Raw genomic sequence first — 21998 nt, forward strand, 5'->3', positions numbered from 1 at the left:
GTAAGAGGGTGATTCACGGTGTTACCTAATCACGAAGTGCACAGAGACATTTGTTTACAGTTACGCCGATTGTATCGTGCATTGAACGTCTCCTTCCCTGTCTCTTTATAATGCTACAGGAAACAATGTCACCAAGCCAAGGTGTCCAGCAGGGTATGTTCAAAGCTGATAATTTGTGCAATGGTCGAAATTTGGAAAAATAACACGAGAACTTTTCAGTGAATTTATTGAGTTGGCACTTTTACTTCACATTGGTACGTTCGTCTGTTTAACACTCTATTCCCGGGGGCTTCACAGAGATAAGAATTTTGTACGTGAAATATTGACATAATAACTTTGAACTTGAAATTTAAGAGTCGACATCATTCCTGCAAAAACGACCTGTGAACTGCATTTATTAGACAGGCATTTTTTCCGAATGTTCAAAACAATGGATCGACATATATGTGATTTTGTAGTGACTATTACACTCTTACTACGTCATACTACTTTTAACCAATAAAACGGTACGAAAGGACGTATTTCAACCAATCATGGCTGCTTATTGCACAATTTTATCGCGTCCCTAGCATTTGTTTAATTTTATCGCGTCCCTAGCATTTGTTTCTTTGTTTGCCAACATTTGAAACTGCGCTGGTCTGGACGTCAAAAATATATATAAAATTACAAACCACTCCAGTCGATGCACAGCAGTTTCAAATATGACTCGCATTGGCATTCAAGAACAAGAATTAATAAAAATTACTGATCATACCTATGCATCTTCTGAAATCCGATTTACAAATAAATGAAGAGCACCATTAGGAAATCCTGAATAAGTTGAATACACCATGTAGGCCTAAATCAACGAGTTCCACTTTTATTATGCACACGTCCCATATAACATCAATTGAACCACCAACCACATTCAAATTTGAAAATTGTACATTCAATAATTATTCCTTTTAAAATTATTCATTCGGAAATTCTGAATAAGTTGAATACACCATGAAGGCCTAAATCAACGAGTTCCACTTCTATTACGCACACGTCCAATATAACATCAATTGAACCACCAACCACATTCAAATTTGAAAATTGTACATTCAATAATTATTCCCTTTAAAATTATTCATGTTTATTTTTTATGTCATCGTCGTTAATTAAAACTTTTCTAACACTTGTGTATATTAGTTAGGTTATGTTATAGCTTCTGCTCTGAGAGGATAAAAAGAACTTCTGCTATATGATATTATGGATAGTCACGTATCAGAGATTGTTTAATATTAAGATTTATTGAATAGTAATCATTACAGTGTCTGTATAAAGACACTACTGCCATCTAGCATGCATCTAGCGTAATATTTGTAATGTTGAGATGATACAATAATACATTTGAAGACAGTTGTATTTTCGTAAGTCAATTAATATTTTATTGTATTGGAGTACTTCGTTACTTCTAATCTTTATATACTTTCTTCTAATCGTGTAATAGTCAATTAAATCCCACTCGAGTTTTGATTTTCTCTAGATAAATCAAAACGTCTAGTGAGATTACTGTTGATAAAAGTACATTGATGTGAACTTGCAACAACGTAACAATAATCTCAATCGCATGTCACTAATCTACAGTCAAGAATGTTTGCCGCACTTCCGTTTGTCTCATAGAAATGGTTGGAAATTGGTAGGTTTAATTGGCATGAACAAAATACTTGAAAAAGCACTGACCATTGCATTATAAGGGCAAGTGGTACATGTGAATTTCATATGGAAGAGATGTCATCAACACTCTTTCGTAAAGTGTAGTTGGTGCAATAAACTTTTATGTTTGGAACATTTTTGTTACCTATCACTATAATTCACAGAAGAATGAATTTGTTCAAGGGGATTAAGCAGGAACTGAAACATTATTGGTGAGTACGTGTTTGATTTTATGTTTGTTTCGAGAATTTCGTACGTATTCATTGTAATGCTAATGTGTCTAAAATTCACCCTCTCCCTCCCATCACCCACTCACACACTCACATTTAGCAGTAGGCTATGTAAAATTAGCAGTTTTATTTACATCCCAGAATCATATTTCCAAAAATGACGTATAAATTGTTTATACCTTTGCTTAACATAGAATTGTATTTCCCTATTATTTTTAATGTGTAACCTGTCTTGCTACGTTTAAGAAGTGCACTGCTTGCCGTCAGCGCATGCTCCCTTCGTTGCTGTGTCAGACAACAGAACATAAGAAGTATTCAATCCTCGCGCCCACTAGGTCAAACGTAATAGACTCCCATTGGATGGCGGAGACTACAACCCCTGCTTTTTTAACTCTCTCTAGCTCGATCATTTGTGCATCGCAGGATGTGAGATTAGAGATTTCATTATATTTCAGGATGCTCTTTCTAATGGTGTAGATGTGATGTTCCCTTGTAACACAACAAACTAAGAAAAATTACATGGAAAAAGAGAATTTATTATATAGGAGAAAAGAATATAAGTCAGTCGAACAAAGTGGAGAATGAATCCGAATATACGAGTAATTGTGACAATCACAGGATGTACGTAGTATCGTTATATGGAACAGCAGTCCAGGCAGACTGTTTACGTGAACTTATGACTTATTTGTTTGTTTGGTCAGGTTAATAGCTAGAGCCATGTTCTGTCCCAGGACGTACGGAAATAAAGTTAAATGTTCATAGACTATAATGGCGTGACGTCATGTCTCGCGCTAATCACAGGTACTATTAGGGAACATTTATATTTTTATATGCAGTTGACGTTCTATTTATGATTCAAAACTAGATCCCCTCAGAACATTCACAATGCACTCTAAGGTCTTGTCTTCCACGCAACCAGTATACAAATAAATAGAAAATATTATTAATAGCAGAAATACAGAAAACAATGTAATAATAATAATAATAATAATAATAATAATAATAATAATAATAATAATAATAATAATAAGGGAAAGATGTAGATGTGTGTAGATACTCGTACATCTCAGTTTAAGTATTAAAGAATTATTATTTAGTGTTAAATAAGATAATCTGGACGAAAGGAATGATTAACATAATGAAAGAAAATTGATATATTAAAAATAAAAATCATATTCGAAAAGTAATATTTGTAGAATATCATATTTTAGAGACGAAAAGCAGTTCTCGACTATCGGCTTTTGAAATTAGTCATTGTCTGACAGCCCCTTTACACTATGTATACTGGAATAAGCTATTTTCACTATTACACTATCATAAAGAATGAAGGCTTACATTAAACATCACTTACACTATTATACAGAATTAACAAAATAAATAAACTACAGTATTATGAAATAAAATACCTTGAATTACAATACACAATACTGTTCATAAGCTGAATACTGTAAATAATTTTCGCTCAATGCAGGCCTACGTTCTTTATTATAGTGCAAATAGTAAAAAGAGTGTATTCTAGTGTATACAGTTTAAATAATTTAAATTGTGAATATTAGTCCATGTTCTATTCTGCCTCACTTGACGAAACAAGAGTAGTGTGAAGCGTCAATCAAATACTTCGCTTGATAGACACACGCACGATGTTCACTTAAAAACTGCAGTAGCCTATGCCTAATATTTAATCTTGTAGCCTCCTGGGACAAAGTACGGTCCCTAAAACATAAAGAATACCGACGAACATAGGAGTCAACAGTTGTGCCATTCATGAGGCAGTGGTTGCTCTGGGATCGTGCTCGTGATTGTGATAGGAAAATATGTATAGAGCTGAAACTGGAATTTGTAACTTCATTGAACAATAGTATCTTAACCACGTTTAATTTCAGCTGTAAGTAGATATGAATTTCTCACCAAATGACAGAAGGCGCTTATTCATGTTGGGCGACATTAAGATATATGGATCATATGCAGAGACTACGAGGAAGACAGAAAATAGGAAACATTGGGGAATGCTGCATTTGCAGTGAAAGACCTGCCATTTGGCATAACATTACGTAATGTATGTATGTATGTATGTATGTATGTATGTATGTATGTATGTATGTATGTATGTATGTATGTATGTATGTATGTATGTATGTATGTATGTATGTATGTATGTATGTATGCAGTTTTACAGGATAGAATGTATTTACGAAACTTGTGCTTCTTCAAAATACATATTTTAGTCGCGTATCATTTCCATTTCCATAATCTGTGGTTCCACACCTCCACTTCCATTTAGTATTAGTTTACGTAGCTCAAGTAGGCTACTTCTTATCATAGTATACTTTCTGTGTCATTTTTCAAGTTCTTGTGTTATTTGTTCGTTTTTGTCCCTTTACGTTCAGTTGTTCTCTCTTATCTTGATTTCTCATTCGAGCTGCTCTAGCGCCACTCTTTCTCTACTATGATTTTTTCAGACAAGAGGCAAGGCAACTTGCTGTCACCTGAAGGGGCAGTATAATATCTGTATCAAATATGGGACACAAAAACAGATGAAATTGAAGACAACTCAATCTCCGTGGCTATAATTCCCCCACCACCAGATGCCCCCAGCGTTTGTGAGGATATTGATGACGACGTCATTGTGGTTCCTAATAAAACTAGTGGTATGCCATTTGATATTCCAGGTACGGTTGAACTAGCAATTGCGGAGGAGGAAGGTATCTCTCTTGCAATTAACACCAACACCTCAGAACCAACTGGGACAAATAACCAACTCAGCAGTAAAGAAAAACTTCCCTAAAGTCTCCAAATGGAAAAAATTGAATGGAAGCTGTCCCCAATATTCCGATTCTCCTGACAAAGTTCCTCTTTCAATGAAGGGATCCATAAAGGATAGTCTGCAAGGGAAATCTAACATATATTTCTATGTTCAACAACATTTTTGACAAAACATTAGAACAGACACAAGTATACAGTCAAGAGAAAAATGACCATTCATTTTCACTCGCAAAAGAAGAGGTTATGAAGTTCGTATATATTCTTCTTCTTAGTGGGTACCACACACTACCAAGGGTGCGCATGTACTGGGATCGTTCTCCAGATTGCAGCGTGGAAATTGTTGCTGACTGCATGTCACATAATAGATTCATAGAGATAAAAAAGAACCTTCATTTCAATATGAACATCAGCATTGACAAAGAAGACAGATATTAAAAAGTGAGGTCACTATATGACTTAGCTAATGAATCTCTGAAGAAATATGGAGTTTATCAATTGACGAAAGGATGGTGAAGTATTATGGCAGGCACACACTGAAAATGTATATGAGGGGAAAAATCAGTAAAATTTGGGCACAAACTGTGGATGCTATGTAGTAATGATGGTTATCCTTTTCAGATTTTGCCATACCAGGGAAAAAAGGATAGGCCTAACGATATTGAACCATTGTCATTTAGAGTTGTGAAATAGCTTGCATTCGCAATTGAAAACCCTAAAAAGCATGGTATTTACATGGATAACTTCTTCACATCCCACAAACTTGCTGTCATGAAGAAAGAAATGGGTTTCTTTGTGACAGGAACTGTTCGGGAAAATCGCATTGAAAAATGTCCACTCAAACTACCTTCGAACTGAAGAAAAAGAAAAGAGGGGCTATCGATAAATGTTTGGATACAAATAATAATATGGGCATAGTTCACTGGAATGATAACAAAGTTGTAGCCCTAAAATAGAAGTACAACGAAGGACAAAAGTCTCAAGAACTAACATCGCAATCCCACATTGCATTAGTTCCTACAGTAAGTACAAGAATAGTGTTGACCTCTTCGATAACCTCATGGCTGTATACCAAATCCGGATTCGAGACAAGAAGTGGTACTTCCCTCTATTCAAAAATATCTTGGACACCATGGTGGTAGCATTCTGGAAGCTGTACACTACTGCTGAGCTGGGTACTCATGACCTGCTTATGTTTCGAAGAGAGTAAGTAATCAACTTATGTTATGATGTTAGTAACCATATGACATACAATGCAATTATTATTATTATTATTATTATTATTATTATTATTATTATTATTATTATTTTACAGACTGGCAACTTTTTTCTTGAAGAGTAGTGGTACACCGAAACTCAGACCAGGACCACAGTCGGAAAGAAAATGTCTTATGGACGTCAGGTTCGACAACATTGGGCATTTCATAGCAAAAAATCCATCAGGAAAACAACTTCGGAGTGCCTGTTGTCCGAAGGGAAAGCCAACAACAATGTGTGTGAACTGTAAAAGAGGACTCTGTGCCAAATGTTTTGAGAAATATCTCAAATTGTAAAATTATTAATGGATGAAGATGTGAAAGAAAATGTCTTTTAGTAATGTAAATTAATTTACTAGATGATTTCTCATATATTCTTAATGTCCTATGTATAGGACACACTGTATATTTCAAATGACACAATTTTTTTTTTCGAAAATTCAGTGTGAAACTGAAACAATATATCTGAGTTTGTTCAGTAAAAAAAATATACACGATATGCTATTTTGGGTCTTAATGGGTTAATTACAGTTTTATCCCTTATGTTTAAATTATTCATCAATAGAGAACCAGCTCTCATTATCATACATTACATTCACATTCATATTTGCGAAGAATTACGAAAATTTCATTTCATTTTATTATACAATTTTGCTCTTCTGGGTTGTACTTTGTAGTAATGGAGTTATTCAGAGCATTCTTCAGTTACAAGCCGGAGCCATACGTCGGCAACACTGTAATTAACTGTCAAGCGGAGACCTACGATACAGAACACGTGTTTGTGCTAATGCCGATTTTCAATGTAAATTAATGTTACAATATAAGTGTGTGTCGATGGAATTATGATCGCGATCGTGCCAAACGTTCATTGTTGACGTATTATAAACTAAGTACGTGTTGGCGATAAAAACTAGACTTACTTACTTACTGGTTTTTAAGGAACCCAGAGGTTCATTGCCGCCATCACATAAGCCCGCCATTGGTCCCTATCCTGAGCAAGATTAATTCATTTTCTATCATCATATCCCACCTCTCTCAAATCCATTTTAATATTATCTTCCCATCTACGTCTCGGCCTCCCTAAAGGTTTTTTTCCCTCCGGCCTCCCAACTAACACTCTATATGCATTTCTGAATTCGCCCATACGTGCCCATCTCAAACGTCTGGATTTAATGTTCCTAATTATGTCAGGTAAAGAATACAATGCGTGCAGTTCTGTGTTGTGTAACTTTCTCCATTCTCCTGTAACTTCATCCCTCTTAGCCCCAAATATTTTCCTAAGCATCTTATTCTCAAATACCCTTAATCTCTGTTCCTCTCTCAAAGTGAGATTCCAAGTTTCACAGCCATACAGAACAACCGGTAATATAACTGTTTTATAAATTCTAACTTTCAGATTTTTCGACAGCAGACTGGATGATAAAAGTTTCTCAACCGAATAATAAAAGGCATTTCCCATATTTATCCTGAATTTAATTTCCTCCCGAGTATCATTTATATTTGTTACTGTTGCTGCCAGATATTTGTAATTCTCCACCTCTTCAAAAAATAAATTTCTAATTTTTATATTTCCATTTCGTACAATAAAATCTAGACAATAGACGAAAATAAAATGGCAGCAATCTTTGGCAATTTTTACGGTTAATGATGACAAAGTAATTAACAATTCTTCTAAATATTAAATATTATGTAAACTACATATTTACATTCTTACTTGTGATGTATCAGAATTCTAGCCAAATTGTTGGGCCTTGCCTGCTATCTCAATAAAGTTACGTCATTGATTTTCAAGTTCCTTGTAAACAGCTGTTTTGTGATCCCAAAAATGTTACAGTTTTGTTGAAGATTCAGAATGCCTGCTATACATCAGAACTACCTATAATTTGTAGATGCATATACTCTCTTTATTGGTTTTGAAGTTTTGTTTATTAATATTATTTCTTTTGTAATAAACTAGTTATAAACATGTTCCTTTTCACTTAATATTTACAGAATTTAAAGTTCACTGTGTTTACGCTAATTGGCACATACTTAATAGATAATGATGTGTTCTGTGTCGTATTATGTTGAAGGTATGTTTCTTTATTATTTCATACATCTTTATACTTGTCCTAAATGTATTTACATCCTCATCTTTATTATAACATGTTTACAATTTTATTTTATTTGCATAATTTATATTATTAGCTTCTTTTCTGTAGCTACATTTATTTAAAATTATATTTTAAAAAGTTTACAATAAATAATTTCGGATAACAGTATTGTTATTGTGACTGGCTTTCTGGGCATCTGAAATATTTATAGAACAGTACGACAGATATCACATGAAATTAAAATGTATATGATATCCTAGACCATTCACGTCAGAGGTGAAACATCATAAAGTCGCAAAACATTGTCAATTTACTAGCCACAAATTTGTTAATTGAACGGAACTTAAGAATACTGCGTAGGAACTTACGTCTTTACTTTGCACTATCAATAAAAAACACGTTCCTATAATTATTTTAAGTGGCATTCTTTTATGTAAGTAGCCTACTTACGCCGTATAGCTAATTGATTGTAATAAAACACTATTTTCGAATCCGTAATAATTTACATCACTACTCTGAATCTTGGTCTTACCTTTTTGAATAAAATAATATTGAAGAAAATGCATGTTACGGGCAACGAAAGAATGAGCAAGCACAATTACATCAATATCACTTTAGAATATCCCGCCTCCATTCAGCGTTCCAAACCTACCCATACTCCGGCTTGTAACTGAAGAAGGCTCTAAGTTAATACTAAACGATTTTTCTTCTTCTTCTTCATCTTCTTCTTCTTATTCCTACATTGATTAAGGTCATTGTTTCTATTTCGTTCTCATAAGGTTTCCCGGTTCTTCCCACAAATTTCGTTTCTTCCCAGTTCTGCAGTGCTTGTGAAATGTGACATAAGTCAGTTTTCACAAACCTTTTTTGATAATTTATTGATAACTTACACTGGTTTATGTCGATTTGATTTTTTCTGTATGATTTATTGTAATGGGAGGAATACCTATGTATTTTTTCCAAGCGAACATATGTTCCGTAACTTGTCAATATATTATCAAAAAAGGTTTGTGGAAACTGACTTGTGTCACTTTTCCCGAGCACTACAGAATTTTAACTCCAAGACTGTTTAGGAAATACTTTTGACAGTATTTATATGTACTATTGATGTAAATTTCTATTAATTTAATTAATTAATTAATCAATTAATTCATTCATTCATTTTCATGCTGTATAATTTAATCGCTTTCCATATCTTCTTTCTTTACATAGGTCAGACGAGCGTTCTATTACTTATCTTCAAAATTTAATTTTGAAGATTGTATTTTATTTTATATTGTCCACATTTTACTGCCATTTAATATCGTAGACCCAGTCATTACTTTATAAAAATTAATTTTCGTCACTTTTCTTGGTTTTTCTTGAAAGTTCACTTATATATTTGCAGATCATTTGGAATTCGTGTATATCATTTTGGCAATATCATAATGTTGACATGAATTGACATGACTTCCAAGATAACTGAGTTAATACTGTATGTTAATAAACACGAAATACTAATTTTATCTATATGTGGTGTTAGTAGAAAGAATCAATAAAATCGAAAATATGAACATTTCGCAATCTGCCGGTGCTAATGCATAGTAACATGTAGTTGCTTGCCATCACTACCCAATTATCATCACTAGACTCCGGACGTCTGTGGTGATTTCAGTATAGTTGGCTTACCTTTGACTAGTGTGAATAACTGTAATTGGAGAGAAGATATCGGAAGAGGTAGACATTCGACTCATGCTAGTCAAACGTGTACAGTTATGTAAAAAGGATGCGAACACTGAATTCGAAAGTAGAATTCCCACTGTTACATTACTACTAACTTCCCAGTGGCATCTGTTGCTTCGTCAATACCAACAAATATTTTGTTCTTACCCACATTTCTCTAATTTTGTTTAGGATGATTACATACAAGGGAAGGAAGTAGTTTTTACGAAGCGTCGAATCGCTAGGAATGTCTTGCCTTCTGTATTTTCGTAAAAATTCCAAAAAATGTGCATTCTCTGATTTATTAAAAGTAATATTCACATGCAACATCATATCACACATATCCCTGCAGAAGTCTTAGTCGTGAATCATTATAAAATCCGATGGAATCCCTTCACTGCGAGCATGCCTTTTATGTTTTTCAGAAATGCAGTACCGTTCAAAGTGCCATTTACACGCACCTTGTACCTCTGAATTGCATAATTTATATAGGCCTATAATTCTTTCTTCGCGTGTACTGGAAGTATCACCCTCGAACTTACTTACAATATCTTTCAATTTTTCAATGTTTACGTTTTTATTTTTCGGCATTATGGCAGACAAATGAAACTTTACACAACTGCATCTTTGTGCTGCACTCACATTTATAGCTGAACGTTGTACTATTTTTTCCTGTTTTGCTAGTAGGTATAGGGTAAACATTGATAATTTCGTGGCAGTGGTTATTTCGTTATACTTGTTCTTTGCTCTTTTGTGAACTAACCAATGGTGTTACGATATCCAAATTTCCGCCAAGGGATTGTATATGTTGTCCAGTTTCCAGAAACATACAGCTAAGCTTTGTGTGACTATTGTAGTTGCTTCAGTGAGCTTTTATGTTTGGAGAGAGCAAGTTTGCGTCGACTTCTCAGGCATACAAATTTTGTGGATGTTTGTAATTACATTACAGGCTTATTACTAAAGGTAAGCATATGATATTTGGTACAAAGATTTATTGTATCTTCATGAAATTTTAGGAAATGTTTTTGGAAGTTTAGATACATCTGTAGTCGCCATATAGGCTTAGCTTTACTGGTAGAAATCTTAGCCATTTGAGGAGAAATTTTGTTGAGCATTAAGTGTTACAATTTTTAAAATAGTATAAAATGGATTACAATAGGAATTTTATAAATCTGAAGACAAGATGTGATAACAAAAAAGAAAACGGAGACGCAATGGGTTCAGTGTAGCTTCTGTTTGATTTGTTATCATGCTAAGTGTCAATGATAAGTGCTAGATGACTTACTTGCAAGAATTGTGACAGAATGGAACATGGCTCCACCATTTTAGACCGGAGACAGAGGCAGACAATGGAGTGGCATCATGCAAATTCACCAAAGAAATAGAAATTCAAAAGTACACCTTCGGTAGGAAACGTAATGGCTACTGTGTTTTTCGATTCAGAAGGACTCTTGCTTGTGGACACCATGCCACACGGAACCACCATTAATTCTGACGGGTATGTTGCAACTCTCAAGAAACTTCAAGTTGACTGAGTCGTGTTCGACGACATCGGGAGAAGCAGGATCTTCTGTTATTGCACGACAACGCATAGCCACATGTCAGTCACAAGACCACAGACTAGATCAGAAAATTCGGATAGACAACACTGAAACATCCGCCTTACAGTCCTGAACTGGCACCGTGCGATTACCACCTTTTTGGTAAACTGAAGGATCCCTTCGCGGAACGAGGTTAGAAGAGGACTCCCTTTTGCACGCTGCTGAAGAGTCGCTCAGACGTGTTGGTCCAGACTTTTACCGTTCTGGTCTACAGGCCCTCGTTCCTAGGTTACGTAAGGCAGTCGAAAGGGAAGGGGATTATGTGGAAAAGTGACATTTTGTTCCTTAAGGATGCATCTACCTTCTGTGAATATAGCAAAGCTGTAGGATAAAAATATAATTTTTTAACAAACGTTATGCATTAATTTTGGAGTTACCCTAGTAATATAGGTTATAGTAAAGTCCGTAATAAAAGTGTTCACCCCTTCAGGGCAAAGAAGATCCCTTTTCAATATATATTTTTACTTTGATTTCGTTCTTATTATGTGTTGATATGTATTTATATGTTTTTTTGCTATGAATATTAGACGGAATTACTATGTTTGAAGTCCTGTAACAATAAATGAGAATTTCATTTGACTTTAATGATTTTTTCCACAATTCTTCTACCTCTCACGAAATTATCAATGCAATATCACGAAATTACCAAGGTTATCACGAAATAACAAACCTTTCAGCTTAAGTTGTAAAAGTGGTTTTTGGCACATATTCTAGAACGTATTCAATCTTTTATGTCTCCAGATTTGTACAGCAAGTTATCGTCTTTTAAATGAAAAAATCGGAATAAGGATATATTTACACATTTGCATTTTAAATTAGTTTTCATGAAATTATCACGAAATTACCAATGTTTATCCTATTACCAGTGTAGCCTATGACCTCTATGAGTGACTTGGGATATTGCTACGGTATGATTCTTTATGCAATATGTGTACACAACCGACGCTAATGGTATTGGTGACGTAATGTTTAGTTCCTTGCGCACATAACTTGAATCCATGAAATCACCACAACGATCGGGCATTGATCATCACATCTCCGATACTTCCAACATCACCATCGTCATCAAATTATTAAAATAATTTAATGGGAGTGTAATTTGTTAAATTAATATTTTGATGCATTCTTAATGGAGGATAAAATGCAACCCAATCGTCATCACAATCAAAACTCCGATGTAGAGTCGGCTGCGCGCTACCACCGAACTAGGAACCCGTGGATCATTCGTTGTTGGTGGTAGCGCTATACACCGTGGTTATCAACTGGATTCTTGGTACATCATAAGACCGGGGTTCAGGAACCGCGGTGAGGTCTACGTGGAAAGATATATATACACATATCTGATTTTTGAACATAATTAGAACAACTTTGGATATACAGGGACAATAGATATAGGCCGATAGTTATCTAGATCATTCTCTCTCTCTCTTTCTGTGATGCCAGGAGGGGAAAATCCCTGTGCACCGCGACCTGAGGTCTGTTGTGCGCCCCTGGGAAGAGTTGCAAACCCACCGACCGCACCCACGCCGAACCGACCTAACCGCTAACACCCTGACGACCAGTCTCACCATCCCTCCACCATTCCCCCTCAAAATGTCTGAGGTGTAAACCGCCCCTCCCGTCTCCTCAACGGTCTGAGATGTAGACCCCTCTCCCGTCGGGAGTGGAGTGGGTTCCGCAACTGGATCACCAGCTACCACGCTTGACATATCCATGGAGGCCAGCCGAGAGTGTCAGCGGCTTCGGAGGGCCACCGCAGGCGTGATCTGAAAACCAAGGAAGACAACCGGAATGATGAGGAAAGGATGATGAGGAAGAAAAGAAAGTGGCGAGAGTGAGTGGGGTTTTATACGCCTGATAAAGTTACTTTATATTCATCCAAAGGAGTGAGGGAAAAACCCCGAAAAAACCTCACCAGGCAACTCGTCTCAAGTGGGGAATTGAACCCCGGTCAGCTGGGTTCGAGAGCGAAGACGCTACTACGAGACCACAGCAGTGGACAAGATCATTCTTACTTTCGTTTTTAAAAATAGGAATAACTCTGAAAATTTTCAATAAATCTGGAAACTTACTCTACACTAAGCAGTTATTAATGAAAAACGTGAAAGAAAACTAATTTATGATTTTTTCATTATGTTGTCCGTCATATCACAATAATCCGTGGTATTAGAACTTCTCGTACTCTTTACAGTGTTTATCACTTCTTGAACAGGAACCTATGTACAGTTAAAGTACAAAGTGCACAGTTGCCTTACTACTCCTAGGTGAGTAATTGATCGGTGATGTTTCTGCGTGAGGCAATTGATGTTTTGTAAGTGTTGGCATTTCAACGAAATATTTATTAGAATCGTCAGGCAAGATAGTCATACCTTCTTTAATAACAGGGCTCGAAAAGAATTTTATGAGCTTCCAATCCCCTCTATATTTGTTGAAGTTTCAATAAAATTTACGTTTGTGTTGTCTTTAGCTTTCCTGTTAGCCATTTTCGATTTTTCATTTATGTTTGCCTCTGCATTTTATTGGTGTTTTATGATGATGATTATTGTTATAATGTGTCAGTAAGTAAAATAAGCTCTTATTAATATTAGAAATAATTATTGCTCCTTTACTTACCGACATCAGTACCTTTGCTGCTCTGCGGGAGAAATGTATTGTCTCCTCGTTCCACCTGGCTTCAACCACAGTTCTGAAAATTGCGAAAACAAAGAGACGAATATCAGTAGCGTTATTTAAATATAGGTTAAAAAGTCCACTTCTGCATATAATCTAATTTTTGTAAGAAAGAATGAACTGGCAAATTACGATTCAAACAATTCCAGGAAATTCTAAACTACGAGTACTACCACTCAATCATCACCAGCACGATGATAAATTTTGTATGCATTCTTAAGTACCACGTTTTATTTTATTCACATATTATACATAACAAGAATTTATATACATATATATATCTACTCATACACATCTATTTTACATGGGCTATACATAATATTATACGGAAATGCGTAAGTATTGCACTGAATTTGTTTGACTTTTTGAGGACCAGGGCAGGGGACGAATACTTGTACTTAGACTTACGTTTTGCACTCTATAGGCTACAAAGTGTTTAAAAATTGTCACATATTTTTACACAAGGTAGCATAGGTCGAAACTAGGAAAAAGAGTTCCTATAAACATGTGCATATAAACAAATATCTGTCGCGATATTGGCCATGCTGCATTGTGGCCTATGATCATTTGTTTTAAAACACAAAACAATGATGCATGTTTTGAAAGTTGATAGCATCTTTTAATAGAAGTAAACAGAGAATGTAGTAGTAAACAAAGGTCTAGAATACAATGGATTCTATTTATTTTACATGTGTTAGTAAATACCTACAGTACAGTATTCAGTGATGTAGGCTCTCTTTCTTTTTATGCACTACGAGACACCACACTATTTTCTACGCCTCTTGCGACAATATCTAACTCGGAGGTTTAATGTGCGATGAATTGGTCGAGAAGGTCCAGTAGCATGGCGTCCCCCATCACCTGACCTAAATACTTTGGATTTCTGACTATGGGGTAATTTAAATATATTGGTGTATGCCACACCCAAAGACAACGTACAAACGTTACAGGAGCGTGTATTCAATGCATGTGATCAAATCCGACAACAGCCAGGTAATGTCGTAAGAGTTCATTATTCACTGAGAAGAAGAGCTGAAGTACAGTTAACAATGCGTAGTAACCTTCTGTAGTGTCTACGTAACAGACAGGTGGTTATCATAGGCCTGAATACAGCAGGGCCCATATCTCAACACGTATTTCATTCCGGACACATGCTTATAGTAACTTTATTTCTAATTTCGACCAATGCTACTTCCTGTAAAAATATGCGACACTTTTTTTAAACATACTGTATATGTAATGACTGACGAAGTCCGACAGGTAGCTTGGGTGGCTTTCATGAATCTGATAGACAGGTCAAATCCTCAGACGAGTACCTGATATTCTCCAGAGCCCTGAGTCCAAAATCTGTGACAATATTGAAATTTGGAAACCCGCACTATCTTCCAAGACTTCATTTGTAGATGATGCGTAAAATGAGGGAGAGGTGTAGAATGTTGGTAGAATGATCAGAAACGGGAGTACTCCTAGAAAATCTCTATGAACCATTACTTTGTCCGTTACAAATTCTACCATGACTGCCTAGGTGTCTAACCTAGCTGGAATACTAGCGCTCTAGCACAGAGCGAAACACGCGAATATTTACTACATGCGTACGTACACACTGTATATACATTAAAGTTGGCTTATATACGAACACATACACGTAATACCTTGTGTTCAATTTTGAATGGAAACTTCCGGCATTAGTTTCTGTTTAACCATGATATCATACTCATGGAGCCAGTTTAATCATGAAGACATGAATAAGCGTTATAGATCATGTCTGTTGTTCACATTTGAGTTTGTTTTTTCGTTCTGTCAATAAATGTATGCAATCTTGTATTAAAAAGAAGTAATTGTCATCCATGTAGTTATGATAACCAAATTTCATTTATTTTTGTAATATTTCTTCAAAGCTAATTAATTTATATTCCCAAGACTATTTTGAAACTTTTGAGTCAATACGAATTAAAAATAGTGAAAACTTTGTCGCAAGGAGCCTTTTAAGTGACGTCAATGTAAAATGTATTTAAAAAATGTAAGTTCAAAACTATTAGCTCTAATGGCGTCAAATTTTGTACAGATGATAGCATTGTAGACATGTTCATGTAGTTTAAAATTCATACATTTTTTATGATAATTAGATAAGTTTTTAAAATCATATGTGTCCCCTTAAGGGCGAAATAAATGTTACAACACAAAACACAAAATGTATTCTTAAAACTTACTTCGGCACAGTAGTTTTAGTTTCGATAGCAATATCATTAACATATTGATTGGTCATTGATTGAATGAACTTTTGTCAAATTGGACACAATTCCGGCAACTTCCGCCACATACCTTCTGGGAAAATATTATTCAACATTATCTTGTTCATGCGATAAAAATACATGTTTCTTAAAACAGACGTAATTTAAAGAATTAAAATACTAAGTACGAATCTCAGACAATGGAAAGTACCACAGATTATTAAATCTGAAAAATTCGTCTTTCTTTGGTTAGACTCGGCAAACTAACCTATGACGTGGTAAACGTAAAACTAGTGCTGAAAGTTCCTATTCAAAATTGAACACAGGGTGTACTAGCATTTAGCTACATATCCATATTGGATACAGTCAATTGTCATGCAGTTCATTCCAGTGTATTTTGAAATTACGTTTTAAACTTAGTGAAATAGTTTGTGGTACAGTAGGCCTACATATTTTTTAGTTATAAATGGGATTTATTTTACTTACCCGTACTGATAGCTATTTTGTATAGTGTCGTGTTTAGATTGATGTAGACCTACTGTACGTTATGCAAAGTTGGACACTGGTACGATGGATTTTAAAATTATTCTCTAAGACCACAGTAATGCGAATAAAATAATCTCTTTAAGAGAACAAACTTCAATATGGTGTGCAATTTAAATATGTCGTTCACTTTTTGAAAAGAACTTGAATTAAATATAACACATATCAGAATTATTTAAACACACGTGTAACCTTTCACGTAAGTCATGTATTACACTCTGAAATACATTACAATCATTAGGCCTAATTTTTATTTCTTCTCTTATGTGTTCTTGAAAATCTTCTGTAATACTCGGACGATAATGGAAAACCTTGGACTTTAAATAGTTCCATAAGAAGAAATCTGGTACACTCAGATTCAGAGATCTTGTTGGCCAAATGATGTTCTCAAATCTTGAAATCAATCTACCAGGAAACGTGATTCTGAAAGTAGTCAAGCTTTCTCTTGCGGAATGTTCCGTTGCTCCATTTTGTTCAAAGAGAAGATTTATTATCCAAAATCTGCGTAGTTAACCTGGAAATAAGTTTTGTGGCATGCTTATTTAGCGATTGGAGATAACTGTAACTGTTCGGTTGTTCTCTTAAAAAAGTGAGGTCTAACTATTTCAATCTCAGATACTCCACACCATAGAGTTACTTTGTTGATATGAAAAAACTTTTCAAGCATATGCATTTTGTTACTTGGAACTCAATATAAAAAAATATATATATTTTTATGAAAAATGTGGATGGAAGTAGGCTTCCTCTGACATTATCAAACTATTTGGAGCATGTGCACCAAGATCCATAATTTAAAAAAATTCCTAATAAAAATTAATTATTTATACTAGTCCTTAAATTGATTAGTCGTCTGAAATTTATTAGGATGGCAACCTAACTCTTCACCCAAAATGTTATTCATCTAAGAGCCATTCTCGGAATATTTAACGCCAGGAAGTGTCACTGCTGAACGGGTCAGACTTTTTCTACGGCAATTTGCACTTGTTCATTCTTGAGCTTTCGATTGCCAAGAAATAATTAATTAACACTGCCATGAATACGAAAATTGCTAACACATTTTAAAATCGTATTCCGTTTGGTCACTCATCCACGTCTTGAGACTCAAAATTTGTTTACGTAAGCAAAATGCTCCAGATTTTAGAAAAGTCTCCACAGAAAATTTTTGATGATCTACATGTACAAAAAAAATATGCTATGGTTCATCAAATAACATAACATAGAAAATTAATTCGCAACAATATGGTATTCGTCAAGTGTTACGTTCGTGTTCCATAGCGTACTAAAATCTACTCGTACCCAATGACAACCATGTGTGGCTCGCGACAGAATCATCTTGGCTGTCTGCGCATACGGGTACTTCATTCATTCATACATTGTTCTGCCCAAGGGCAAACTCAGCATTCTTCGAAACCTACACCTCCAAACCTAACCTTCATAATATGCGCAAGATGTGTAACCAGAGCACGAAGGGAACTTCTTAATAAGATCTTGATTTTATCTGGATTGTGCATGGGAAAAGAAATCCAGGTGGAAATGCATGAGAGGTTCGCAGATGCGCCACAGCCAAACTGTTCCTTTCGCCAGCCCCTTCTATGACAATCCTGCATGTGAGAGGCATGATTTTAGTAGTAATTTCCAAAATTATTAAATCTTTAGGAGTGTCGCCTTCTTAGTGTCCTCTATATTGGTACCGACAACTAATATGAAGTTGTATTAATTTTGATGTTTGAATTTTTATTTTTAAATAGTGTTGTTTCCTTTAGACATATTATACGCAAAAATCTTTTTTTTCTTTGCTTCTCTTTTGTTCAGCATAATTATTGTAGTCATATTAAATTAGATCAGCGGTTCTCATCTTTTTCAATGACGTGCAACTATTTTAATTTAGGATATTAGCTGTACAATTAAACTATTTTTTATGGGACAACGTCATATGTCGCTCACAGAATTATAATTAGCATATGTATGCTCCAATACAAATAATTGATTCCTTTATTTAGACATGTTTAATTAAGAAGCAGTTCCTCTTTCAATTTATTCTATGAAGTGACCCATAAAATATACACAAAAATCAAGAGCCACCGGCGTGGCTCAGTCGGTTAAGGCCCTTGCCTACAGGTCTGAAGTTGCGTTCGGGCGCGGATTCGATCCCCGCTAGGGCTGATTACGTGGTTTGGTTTTATCCGAGGTTTTCCCCAACCGTAATGTGAATGTAAGGTAATCTATGGCGAATCCTCGGCCTCATCTCGCCAAATATCATCTCGCTATCACCAATCTCATCGACACTAAATAACCTAGTAGTTGATACAGCATCGTTAAATAACCAACTAAAATAAATAAATAAAAAAATCATATAGGTCTAACACAAGTTGTTACATAATGTTAAATGAATAAATACTGGAAAAATTACATCATAACAACACAGCACAGCTGGTACTATTATCTGTAGTAATTGAAATAAATAAACATAGTTTAAGCGTGAAGGCTGTGCTGTTTTAGCAATATACAACTTCTTTTGTGCCAGGTTTCAATTGAGTTATTTTGAATGTTAAATCAGATTCAACATTCAACTTATTCGTGTATTTATTTTTAAAATAAATTAGAAAAGAGAACCAAACTCCATTCACAAAAATTGTGAACACCATAAAAAGTTTTATACCTTTTTCTGAGATTAGAGAATATAATTTCCCCTTTCTAACCAAAACTACATTAAATCCATTATCTTGATCAATTGCCTCAAACTAATGAGAGCTCGTCTTTCTCAGAGTAGTTGAGGTTTCTGGCAAGGTATCATCAATGGGCCACTAAACCAAAAATTCTGAAGTCACACATTATTGCAATAATTTTACTTAACTTTTCATTGTTTGAAACTTTGAAAACAGGTTTATACTTTTATATTTTATAATAATTCATGTTTTTATTAAAGACCTTGTTAAAGTACCACCCGAGAGTGACTCACGTACCACCAGTGGTATGCGTACCATAGGTTGAGAACCGCTGATTTAGATATACATAAATGTTTTTCATCTTACTTGTTATTCTTTGTATAATTCCATTACTTGCGATAAATTTTGTGCACACTGTGAACTTAGGGTCTACTATTGGTAAAGTTTCGAATTGGCTGAACTGTGGATTTATTTAAATTTGAATTTAACGCGGCATTTAATCCTGCTCATTGGAGGTAGATTGTGACAGCGTAGGTGTGTTTCTGATTCTCTGTTATTCACGCCTCTTTGAAACAACTCGATCACAAAACATTCCATTATACATGGATGAAAAATGTTCTCACTTGAACGTGGGACTCGAGCGTGTGTAAAATCGTCACGCTTCCCAAAGTTTGAAAAGCTTTTCTAAACATATATACCAGAGATAGAGAGGAGTGATTACAACAAAATTCCTCTTTGTATGCAACAGCTTTACATCTTTATAGACGCTCTCTTCTCTTCAGTGTTTATTTATGGTACAGGAATCATGTAATCTGTGCCGAGTTATCTCGAATGAGTTTAAGTAGCGTCAATGCATTTATGATTCTGAATGCTCCTGTCCACATCATTAGTGTGAAAAGGAGATCTGGTATTGCATTAATATAACCTATATTTTCCTAAGCAACGAGATAAATTCTGCAGTAATTGGAATTATTTCCTAGAGATTAAATGCAGTAATGTGTAGAACAGAGACTTGACTAAACCTGAGATCCGACGTCTGTTTAAAGCTCTCGTCTGATTCATTTGCTCGTATACGTTGGTATTCCTTTTCTCCTCTTCCTCCTACTCGCGATAGGAATATTCTAAATTTCAATGCGGAATAGCTTTGAATAATATGACGGATCTGTGCACCAGTGTCCTAGATTCTGATTCATATATACGTACATTACGTGCGACGAGAATGAATTTGAAACGAAAATGTTGGATATACAGACTATTTGACAAGCATATAGAATTGGACTTCTTAGTAATAATTCTGAGACATAGCGCGTTTGCAGAACAAATTTCACCATGCACAACAATTGATCAGCAAGATTAACCCTAGCACTGCTAAGGGGGGGGCAAAAATTGCCCGCACTATTTGTTTTATTTGTGTAGAATATGTAATTGTTGACCTGAAGAAACAAGATTGTAGGTAGTTGTAGATTAATATCTCAAGTATATAATGACATGGACTTATAATTTTTAGGATTTATTTAAATCTCCCTACCATCTTCATTTATAGTGCGGGCAATTTTTGCCCCCCCTTAGACATGGGTGTGACAATTTTTCTGTCTGAAAATATTGATCAATAATCAGATTAATATACATTGTTTGATTGTTGGTACCTCTGGATATACAAATTTAATTCAAATTATGTTGTCATTGTTGCTTTTAAAGTAATAACTGTCTTGTTATTCAAACTGGAACAGTTGGAAGTTAGTTGTGTGAAATGTCTCGTAATAATCAGAGTGTCAAAATGTCTCGGAGTTTTCTCACAGAAAAAGAGGTGACAGCTATGGTAAATGAAGATAATATAGACGATGCAAGTGATCCAGAAGAAGATGATAATGTTATGACATACGACAGTGACACTGAATATCACAGAGAAATTGAAAGTGACTCAAGTTCTCGAAGTTCATCCCCTGATCAGCAGCACGCTTCTACTTCTAACATCGCTGTTATAGCAAGAAGTGGTAGGGAATATACTACTGCACCTCCAAGGCAAGTCCGCAGGTCAGTACAGAATATAGTGAGTTTCCATGAAGGTTTGACAAATGAAGGTTTGACCTCTAATGCGTCAGAATCTTTCAAAAAGTTTATAACTCCTGAAATAGTGAACATTATTGTGCATCATACTAACGAAGAAGCTAGTATTAGGAATCTAAAACTTACAAACACAGAAGAATTATATGCCTTCATTGGTATTTTGATACTCATGGGTGCAAATAATGACAGTGAACTGCCAATTGATGATTTATGGGGAAAAGTACTGGGCAAGAACATCTACACAGCTACAATGAGTCGTATTCGATTTGGAGAACTTCTGTCCTTGATTAGATTTGATGATAAGCAAACAAGAACTGAAAGACGAAAGCAAGATAAGTTTTGCCCCATTCGTGAAGTTTTCTATAAAATTGACGAATTGTTTGTAAAATACTACATACCTAGTGCACATCTAACAATTGACGAAATGCTCTCGCTCTTTCGAGGAAGATGTCCATTTAAAGTCTTTATGAAAGACAAGCCAGGCAAATATGGCATATTGA

General features: G+C 35.1%; 1 protein-coding gene across 1 annotated transcript in view; it reads right to left on the reverse strand.

The window, feature by feature from the left end:
• The window catches only part of LOC138710217 (protein O-mannosyl-transferase TMTC1-like), a 1461941-nt gene that overhangs the window by 708743 nt on the left and 731200 nt on the right, over positions 1-21998 (reverse strand). The window contains exon 5 of the mRNA XM_069840877.1: positions 13935-14007. Within this exon, the coding sequence (XP_069696978.1) occupies positions 13935-14007 (73 nt within the window). The remainder of the gene's footprint in view (positions 1-13934; positions 14008-21998) is intronic.

Source organism: Periplaneta americana, chromosome 12, assembly GCF_040183065.1.
Source record: "Periplaneta americana isolate PAMFEO1 chromosome 12, P.americana_PAMFEO1_priV1, whole genome shotgun sequence".
NCBI classification, from domain to species: Eukaryota; Metazoa; Arthropoda; class Insecta; order Blattodea; family Blattidae; genus Periplaneta; species Periplaneta americana.